At 39.3% G+C, this 10,461-nt stretch overlaps 1 protein-coding gene across 1 annotated transcript; it reads right to left on the bottom strand.

Moving 5' to 3' along the window:
• Positions 1 to 606: 606 nt before the first annotated feature.
• srgn (serglycin) lies at positions 607 to 10,133 on the bottom strand. The gene is made up of 3 exons (XM_003223685.4): positions 9,974 to 10,133; positions 5,169 to 5,316; positions 607 to 1,887 (listed from the first exon to the last, which is right to left on the bottom strand). The coding sequence occupies exons 1-3, from the start codon at positions 10,044 to 10,046 to the stop codon at positions 1,677 to 1,679; spliced, it is 432 nt and encodes a 143-aa protein (XP_003223733.2). The 5' UTR covers positions 10,047 to 10,133; the 3' UTR covers positions 607 to 1,676.
• Between the last annotated feature and the right edge of the window lie 328 nt (positions 10,134 to 10,461).

Genomic DNA, 10,461 nt, shown 5'->3' with positions numbered 1-10,461 from the left:
GGGGGTACTTTATGAAACCATAAAAGGAAAAACCAGAAATGCCAGTGATCAAAGAACAGGAGGAAAAGTTTGTGATCAAGGGCTTGTCGTAATAGCTGATGGATCGACATCATCCCCCTGTGGCCAGAATCAGACACAATCTCCAGGACACCAAAGTTGGAAAAATGCCAACATTTACCTCTATTTGTTGTCAGTCCTGTATTTCTAACAGCATTGAATGTTTGCCATGTATATGTTCTGTAATCCGCCCTGAGTCCCCTTCAGGGTGAGAAGGGAGGAATATAAATGCTGTAAATAAATAAAGATTAAAATCCAGCATGCATGTAGAATTTGCAGTCTGCACTGCCAAAAGAGTGCAAGAGATTATCTAACAAACATAATATAACCCCCTCCTTACTACATACCAAAATATTTTATTCTCTTTGACATCTTGGGGATTTCCTATAACAGTGGATTCCTTGTGTCTTAGTTTACCTACGCCACAAGAAATCCACTTTTCATTTTTCACATGCTTTCTGGTTTGGAGAGTACGTTCATAGCCTGCTTTTAACAGTATGGCAAAACTATGGGTATTTAGCCTGATATCTACCAAATGAAGAACAAGTCTTCAGATGCAATTCAATTTTAATAGAATTGTAAGTAAAGAAATGCATGTATCGGGGAAATCTTTCCAGCAGTTTACAGTAAATACAAGTACTGAACAAGATACAAGATTAATAAGATTTGCAAACATAAGGCAAAGTTGTATTATTATAATTGGAAACAGTCAAGAGATTTGGGCATTTAGAATTTATCTGACTATAAACAACACATTCCAGAGAAGTACAACTTAACATTTTTATGAATGACAACCCCCGCCCCTTTCTTCTTCTCTTCCTCCTCCTCCTCCTCCTTTTTTTTTTTTTTTTTTTTGCTTTTTACTAATGCAGGCACTTCAAAAGCTTCATATTTTGAAAACTTATATAAAGTTAACCCACTTGAGAAAAAAATTAATTTAAAAAGCAAGGCCATTTTATATATTGGATGCAATTTTACTACCTCACTGTATATAATGGGATTTGAGCATCCACATATTTTGGTAACTATTGAGGTCCTGGAACTAACCCTCTGGATATGAAGGGCCCAACTGTGGGGGGGTTTCCATGAGTGGCATAAATCAAAAACTAACTGTCAATGGGAATAATGCCCAGTTCCAGTTTCTGGCACTGCTAGAGCTCTTTGGGTAAAAGGGAAAGTGTATCTCTAAACCTCCAGAATGACGTGGGATTGTTAGGGCTTACTGTCATGGCTAGCAGAAGACACAAAAAAGAAAGAGAAGCATCTGGAGATCATTTGCCTTGAATTCCTCTACAGGGTGCATCGCTGCGTTCATCTTATATCATTGTAGCGGTCTTCTTTCCTCATTTAGCTCACCCTTGACTATATGTCTGATAAATTCATGTTATTTTTTACACTACAACAATACAAAGGGACCCAGGTTATGAAATGGTTTACATCATAGAGAAGGAAAACCTTGCATTCATTACAGTTTATACCAAAGAAAAGCGCTAAACATTTTAAGGTACTTATGATTCATTTTATAGTTCGTACAATATTTTTTAGCAATATGTAATTGCACTTTTTCATAAAACTCCAAAGGCATTTAAGAAGTAAGATCATAATTGCCGGAACAGAGATCACAGTCTGTTTTCATGCAGGAATAAACCTTCCTTCGTCAATTTAAGCGTCAATTTCTGATCTGGTTGGTTCACATCAAATTTAGGAATACTGGGATCATCCATATCATACTCAGTGCCTGACCCAAACTCTGGATCTCCTTCATTTCCTGATCCATATTCATCTCCAGAAAGTTGGAAAGCTTCAGGGTGGTCTTGAAATTCTTTCATTCTGCAATACAGATTTTTTAAAAGATCATTATAAAGCCCTGGATATAATGCCTTCCTTACCACCCCCAACAAATAAATCCAGGATAAACTGTTAGACTATTTGACTTTGATTTGTTAGAATTGGAGGTGATACACTTTCCTCCCTAGATTTTTCTAAGGATGCAAATACAAATGGGTGAGAAAAATCAATTTCTGGAACCAGTGCATTCCCTGATTTCAGTGGTTCATTTTAACTTATTCATAGAGCTAAATTGTACTTGTACATTAAATTGACATGATCCATATTACATTTTAGAAATTTAACCTCATTTTCTACGTAAGAATTAAACACATGATGATGATAATAATGATAATGATGATGATAATGCACTGGCACAAGCCAGTAAAGGTGGTCCCAGTGATGATCAACACACTGGGTGCAGTGCCTAAAGACCTTGGCAAGCACTTGAAAACAATTGATGCTAACAAAATCACCATCTGTCAGTTGCAAAAGGCCATGCTACTCGGACCTGCATTCATTATTTGCCGATACATCACACAATCCTAGACATTTGGGAAGTGTCCGATGTGTGATCCATTACAACAACCAGCATAGTGATCTTGTTTGCTGTGTACTAATCTTGTTATGTATCAAATAATAATAAATACTTTATTTCTAGACCGCCCTCTCAACCCAAGAGAATTCAGAGCAATTTCACATGCTGAAAAATCTTCTGATTAACATCAAGGGAACTTTAAAAGTACTTAGGGGTTTAGCTAAAAGGCTTCACGGAATAAGTGAAAACAACCAAGAATTCTATAGCAGTCTGAACAATAACACATTTGCCATAGTCGAGCTTTCCTGTATAATAGCCAACTTAATTGTATAGATGAAGCATTTGGGAACATAAACAATATAGATGTTTGGGAATGGGATTGCAGATAGTGAATTCTAGGGGAAAGTAAATGCAAAAAGTATCAACAGTGACAACATAGGCCTTTTACAGAAGAGGGGTGCAATAAAGCCAAAGGCAAGCCCCATCTGAGGAAATCTTGCCAAGAAAACCCCTGTGATTGGTTTGCCTTAGGGCAGGCATGGGCAAACTAAGGCCCAGGGGCAAGATGCGGCCCCCTGGGTGCTTACCTCAGGCCCTCCTCATTTTCCCTATCCCCTTGGCACAAGGACACGGTGGCCCACCGCAGCCTTATGCAGAAAGGATGGGGAAGGAAGGCACGTAGCAGTTGAGAGCCCTCTGGAGAGCTCTCAGGCACCGCATTTCTCACCCTCCTCCGCGAGCAACCCCATCCTTATTCCAAGAGGACAGCCTAAGGAAGGCATGCAGCGGCTAAGAGCCCTCCGGAGCCCTCTTGGCCGCCGCTTGTTTTGCCCTGCTCCTGGCATAATGTTGAGAGGACAGACTGAAGAGCAGGACAGAGGATTGTGGAGGAGGATCGGGACAGTCACGGCATGTCTCCTTTTCCTCCCAGCATAAGAAAGGGGCGAGCAGCCCCATCCTTATGGGAGGAGGACAACTTGAGAATGACCCGGGTCTTGCCTCGCTCCCTCCTGGCCCCAGCCTCTCGCCGGGCTTCCCCCTCCCAGGCCCATCCTACCCAGCATGTGCCCGGCTGCCCTCACTCCCTGCACAGCCCTCTCAATTTGGCCCCAAGGCAAAAAGGTTTGACCATATCTGCCTTAGAGTTACCATAAACCTGAAATGACTTGAGGGTACAAGGCAACAATATTACTTATGCAGAGTTGTTAATATTTATAGTGCTTCTCAGAGTTTGATAAGTAAAAATGGACACAATATAAACATCAGTGAGTGGGAAAGGGGCTGAACCTGGACCATATGTACATATACTGTCAAAGAAATGAAGGTTGGGTTTTTCCTACTAGATAAAGAGGTAACCAGGACCAGGTCTTGCCTGAGAACATTACTGCACAAAGCCGCTATCCCACCTCATTCCTGCAACTTGGGATAGTGGCTGCTTACCAGCATTACCACTATCATTATAGCACCACTGCTGGCATTGCGCAATTGCAGCACCACAGTTCCATTTGGATGGCTTAACTCCATCTTTCTGCTGTGCTACCCCCCCCCCCCCATTATTATTTATTTTTTAAAAGAGTAAAAGTTGTATTAAACATTATTTTTATTAATTTTTCCAGTGAGAGGAGAAGACATTATGCTGCCACGGGAGCACCTGGATTTCATCAGAGCACCTAAGTCCTGGTGTTGTGGCGCAATCAAGGACTATTGACAGGTTTTTCCCATCAATAGCTAGGAATGGCTTCATTGCAAGAAGGTGCCAGATCAACAATGGGTATCACACAAGTATCATATGATAAGAACTGTCATCAAAGGGACTGTCTTCATGTGATAAAGTCCTAGCTCCTGCTTCAAACTAAGGCTGGATTTACACTGCCATAATATCTAGATCATCAAAGCAGATGATCCACATTATTTGCTTTAAACTGGATTATGTGAGTCTACACTGCCATATAGTTCAGTTCAAAGCTGATCTTCTGGATTTTATATGGCAGTATAGATCCAGCCTTAGAGTAGCTTACTTTTCCCAGTGGAAAAAGCTTCAGCTATCAAATTTCTACTCATTTTGCACTACAGGAGCCTTGGTAGCAAAGAAAAGGAAGGAAGGAACGAATGAACGAACGAACGAACGAACGAACGAAGGAGCAAGCAGCCCTATCAGTGCATATATTTGTAGAAATCAAGTCATGATATCCTGACCACTCAACAACCTATAATAATAATAATAATAATAACAACAACAACAACAACAACAACAACTTTATTTATATCCCGGTGGCGAAGTGTGTTAAAGCACTGAGCTGCTGAACTTGCAGACCGAAAGGTCCCAGGTTCAAACCCCGGGAGCAGCGGGAGTGGCCGCTGTTAGCTCCAGCTTCTGCCAACCTAGCAGTTCGAAAACATGTAAATGTGAGTAGGTCGACAGGTGCCGCTCTGACGGGAAGGTAACAGCGCTCCATGCAGTCATGCCGGCCACATGACCTTGGAGGTGTCTACGGACAACGGCGACTCTTCGGCTTAGAAATGGAAATGAGCACCAACCCTCAGAGTCAGACAAGTCTAGACTTAATGTCAGGGGAAAACCTTTACCTCTACTCTTTGCTAAAATGTAGGGTATCTGACATTGCCAGGGCAAGTAATGAAATGCCTTGAGTTTTGCTCCATCACTCTATAAACCACATGCTTAGTATGCATTCTGAATTAGCACAAAGTAACATTCATTCTTTAGATGAAAATTAATTTTACATACAGTTCTGGATCAGCTTTGGGAGGAAGGATCATGTTAGCACTTCCATCAGGAATGTCAAAAACAGGTCCTTGTTCTTCAATGCAATTTGCAAAACGGGCATTGGGTCTGCACCTCACACGCATGTAACGGCCCCTTTGGACAGGACTCCCTGATAAAAACAAATAGGTAGATATTAAAATCAGATATATTCATGAATTTCAGCAATTAATTAATGTGCTAACCCAGTAATATGAAATGCAAATTGTTATCCTCATTATCACATATAGTTTATGAGAAGCACAAGTGTTAGAAGTTTCAAACAGTTGTCTCTCTGCTGAGGTCTGAAGACAAGCAAACAATAATTTCCTCCAGCATCCAGGTGATCATTTGTCTCTTGTAATGCTAATTTATGGGAATACAATCATCTAGCTTCCTTTTTCTAACATTGATAGGAAAAATGTAGCAATAAAGGATGGTGTTATGGTTGATGGTAAATCAATAGCCTCTTGTTCCACTAGTTTGAATTGGGAAGTACAAATTTCTAATGTTAAAAAAGAAACTTCTGGATTGTTTATTGATTATGATTACTTACAGGCTTTTCATTATAGGAGATAAGGCAGTTTACAATAATAATATAATAATACATATTTATTTGTATTCCACCATCATCTCTCCGAGGGGACTCGGGGCAGCTCACAAAAGCACTGCAAGTGTCTCATATAAACAACAATAGACTATTATAAATACATAACATAGGCATAAAAACAACAATACACGTAAAATCCCAATAAAAATTGTAGGAATTGTAAAATTTCCTAAAATACAGTAGAGCCTGCGAATAAGTTGGCTATCTGCAATAACAAAGTGTGGAGTGGCACAAGATGAAATAATACTCCCCGCATGACACTAAAATGTACCATAAAGTAAAGTATCTAGAATCCAAACTACAAACACAGTGCTCAATTGCTTGCAGAGATCTTGACATTTCCCTTTCTAGCAATTGTGTTGCATTTACAAATATTTAATACTGCTCAAAGAAGTCAATTGGCATATGAAACAAGATCTTTGTTGGTATTCTATCTCACCACATGTGCTAAAATCCTCAGTTTCTCCTTATGATTAAGTCCTAACTCAGTAGAGGGGGAACATTCTCCTGAAATTTTATTTTATTTATTTCCATCATTTCTACCCCTCCCTTCTCACCCAAGGGGACTCAGAGCGGCTTACAAAACTGGCAATTAATGCTGATACACCACAATACAATAAAATAGAACATTAAAACATTTAAAACAGTTATAATATACAATATACAAAGTTTAAAACAGTGCAAAGTGCTTATGCCATTCGTCCACAAGACGAATTGCCACCATATATTATTGTAATCTATTTATTGCATGCTTATGTTTCAGACAATGGCCAGAATGGTCTCAGAGGACTGTGTGGTTCAAAATTGGGGCAATTCCGGCTTTCTAGGAGCTCAAAACCAATAGTGCCTCATCCTTAACTATACAGGCTAGAAATCATGGACATTTTAGGATAAGAACATCTGGAGGGCTAGCATTGCCAGCTTTTGTAGTGAGGTCCACATCTGGAAGATAGCTGAGGAACCCAATCTTTGTGTCACTTGTAATCTAGCTCTAAACAAACAACATCTGCAGATCGAAGCTTCTATCGAATCCTTAAACATTGGGTTGAGTTTCATGGTCTCATTCAAACATTTCTCCCATTCAGATCTTACAGTCTTACTGGGTGCACAAGTGGGAAGATGCAACAGGGCCTGGCTGAGGACAGTTTATACATTTCCGTTTATCAGCTGTGTGAAATAACTGCTGCAGATGTTTCCTAATGTCTTCAGACTTAAGGAACTGAGGTGTCTCAGTTCAACTACTTCCTTTTCAGTTTAACCACATTCCAGCATAAACCTTTTTTTTTTGTCTTCCTTTTTCTTTGAAGCTCAAACGAGTAGAATGAATCACTTAAAGCTATGCTATTTGTGGATTTCAGCTTTCATCCCTCTCCTAAGTAGTATTAAATTATTATGTCGCAATCTTTATAGTTGTGTTCATCTTTTGTCACTTTTTTCACCCTCAGTTACACTGAATTCTTATGGCAGCTGTAACTGCAGTGTCTCAGGAACCCAGAATTAGTTAATTAAAGAAAATAATATTTGGAATATCTATTGAAAATGGGCATATTTTGTCTTTCTTTGTGCTCAATAGCCTCAGTTCATGTTCAGTAGCTGAATTAGCTCAAAGGGGGTGTTACCTTTGGTTTGGATTTTCAAAGAACAGCCGTTTTATATTGTAAGTAGATCAATAGGTACCACTCCAGTGGGAAAGTAATAGTGCTCCATGCAGTCATGCCGGCCACATGACCTTGGAGGCGTCTATGGACAATGCCAGCTCTTTGGCTTAGAAATGGAGGTGAGCACCAATCTCCAGTGTCAGAAATGACTAGGCTTAATGTCAGGGGAAAACCTTTAGCTTTACCTTAGTTGTATACAAATTACCCAGGACTAGCTCCCACTGAAAGCAGGACATCCCTGAGCCGACATCCAGAAGTTTGTGCCGTACATATACTGTGTAGTGATCTCTTAGAAGCAGAGCCCCTGTTTCTTCACACTTGCTTACACAAATTTCCTTTACTGCCGGAAGAAAGACCTGAAACCGTAACTGAGGAAGTTGCAGAGTTGGCCTATGAGGTTTTGCTGCCTGAGAAAGAGCAAAATCATTCCTAAAGTCCAACTATGTGATACAGACATATAATATTGATGCCAAAGGCAGAAAACTCTCATAAGCACCACTCCCCTTCTCCTAATGGTAAAAATCCAATCATACAAGAGAGAACAACAGTTATATGGTATTATGTTTGAGCATGCTCAAACAAGCTTTTGATGTAAAAGTCTGTCACAGACCATGGTGGAAAAGCGGCTTACAAATCCTGGTTTGTTTAGATGTAACTAATCAAAATCCTATTTTCTGATAAGTATCATGTTACTTTCTCCCATCTTTCTTTGTTTGCCTTCTTTTATGAACAATCAAGTGAAGCAGGAATGAATAGGCTGCATTCAGCAACGTGCAGTTTATTCATGTGTAGTATATTAAAGTCAGGCTGGCATAAAGAGATGTGTACCAGTGGCAATCAGATATGTAAATGTCCCATAGAGGTCATTGGTTTGCATAACACTTTCCTCCTCACAAGATTAGCATTCTCCACATTTAACCGCTGCTTAACAACAGACTTCCTCTTCTAGAAAATGCTCAGACAGCTAATAAATTATACCTATGTAAAACTGGCATTTTTATTCTTAAAAGAGTTGCTTAGAAGTTAGCCCATTTAGGAGTGCTGGCTTAGCCTTTGACAATTATTTGGGATTAAACCCCATTACATTCAGTGCAGTTTATTTCTGAGTAGATATGCTGCTGTTCAGTACATTCTTAAATGCCTCATACATTGTAGGTTGCTAAAAGGTGTAATTGAAACAAGTGCACACTAAGGTAGTTGGGTTTAATAGATGTACAACAACAACAACAACAACCTTTATTTATATCCCGCCACCATCTCCCAGAGGGACTCGGGGCGGCTCACAAAACACTCAAGGTGTGACACAAAATACAAGTGCAAAACAAAACATAGGAATAAACAGTGAACATAAATTCACAGTACAATGACGAGGCCATTACAAGGCGTGCATGTATTTCAGATTAAACATTATTATAATCCACATGCTATATTTTAAATTGTTATTAGTAATTTGACAAATAAAATATTTTAAAGATACAAAATAGAGCTTAAAAATAAGTACAACACTAGGATCCCTCTTGCCAGCATGGAAAAATTATTCCGCATTGCAAATGAAATTTACTTCCAAGTAAGTGTGGCAAGGTCTACAACCTTAAATTAGAGAAATTATAACTTTTTGGTGTTAAAATATCACAATTAATGTACATTTGAACCATGCTCCTCCAAGGCCTTCCAATACAATTATTTTTGCCCACTGCTCTTGCATGGGATCTCCCCTCCTCTCAGCTCACATACTCATTGCAATGGTGTGCTGCCATGTTCAATATGGTTTAATATTATGCTTCCATGGACAGTAATGGACTCAAGTACCTCTAAAACTTTGATGTCGTTTTGTAATTGAGAGAAATTGATCCCAATGCACTATTCAAATGTGAAAGAGCACCTGATATCCATAGGAGAAAAAAGTATCGCAAATCGTTTTAAACCAACAAAGAGAATTCTCTTTCTCAAGCAGGAATCTGTGGCTCTACTTGTCTTTTTGCCATTTCTATTCTTTTCCTTATTTAAGTATTTCAGAGCTGTGCGCTTCTGCGTTCCTAGGAGGAATCACCTTTCTTTAAAAATATTTACGTATAAATGTATGCATGATCTAGATATATCTATATAGAAATATTTTAGTATAAAATGTTATAAAAAATAACAACAAAATACACCACCCTTATTATTTTCATTCTGGTTAGACGCATGAAAATAGGATGTCATCATACTGGCCACTACTACCAGCATATATCACTAAACAGATCATCTAGGAAAGAAGGACATTACCTGGAACAAGTTGAAGTGTACATTTTAATCTGCAGTTCTATATCCAATGAACTAGGAATTGCCAGCTTAACTCATTGAAATTTACTTCTCTGCTACCAACGCATTCTCAAAGATATTACTTTGAGATATTACAAAGCTTACTTCTATGAGTACAGACGTACAGAAGAATGTCTACAGTCTCCTGTTGGCTTCCGCTATACTGTCCTAAACAGTTTAAGAAGGGAAATTACAAAAAGAACAAACGCTCACAGTTTTACCTTGCACTGTGCATCCCGTAAAGAGGATTACACAGAGAGCGATGAAAATCCTCCCGTTATGTTTGGCAAGCATGTCTGTTTTTCCTGCTCACCTCCACACTCAGCAAACTGTCACTCGGACTTTTCAAACTGTGGTAGGGCAAGAAAAGCAAGTGCCTTTACAAAAGGTTTCGGAAACCTCAAACCCAACCCATGATTTGCGTCACAGCTTCCTGAGCACCGAAAAGTAGCTCATCTAGTATCAAAAATTAGATCTGCCTTCTACAGTTCTTGACCCACTTACTGCAAGAAAACGGTGGTCTGAACATGTACAAACCTATTGTGTGTCTACTCAGAAATAAGACCCACTAATACAACAGGAGTTAGTTCAAAGAAACAGAACAAAGGATGTATGTGCCTTTATGGCAAGCCCAAAAGGAACCTGTCATGGGACAACAATACAATTTCCAACACGGTTTTCACAGGTGAAGTGGTGGGAATCCAGGCAG

The sequence above is a fragment of the Anolis carolinensis genome, chromosome 3 (assembly GCF_035594765.1).
Source record: "Anolis carolinensis isolate JA03-04 chromosome 3, rAnoCar3.1.pri, whole genome shotgun sequence".
Classification (NCBI taxonomy): Eukaryota; Metazoa; Chordata; class Lepidosauria; order Squamata; family Dactyloidae; genus Anolis; species Anolis carolinensis.
The sequence above is the reverse complement of the archived record's forward strand: the minus strand, read 5'-3'. Positions and strand labels throughout refer to the sequence as shown.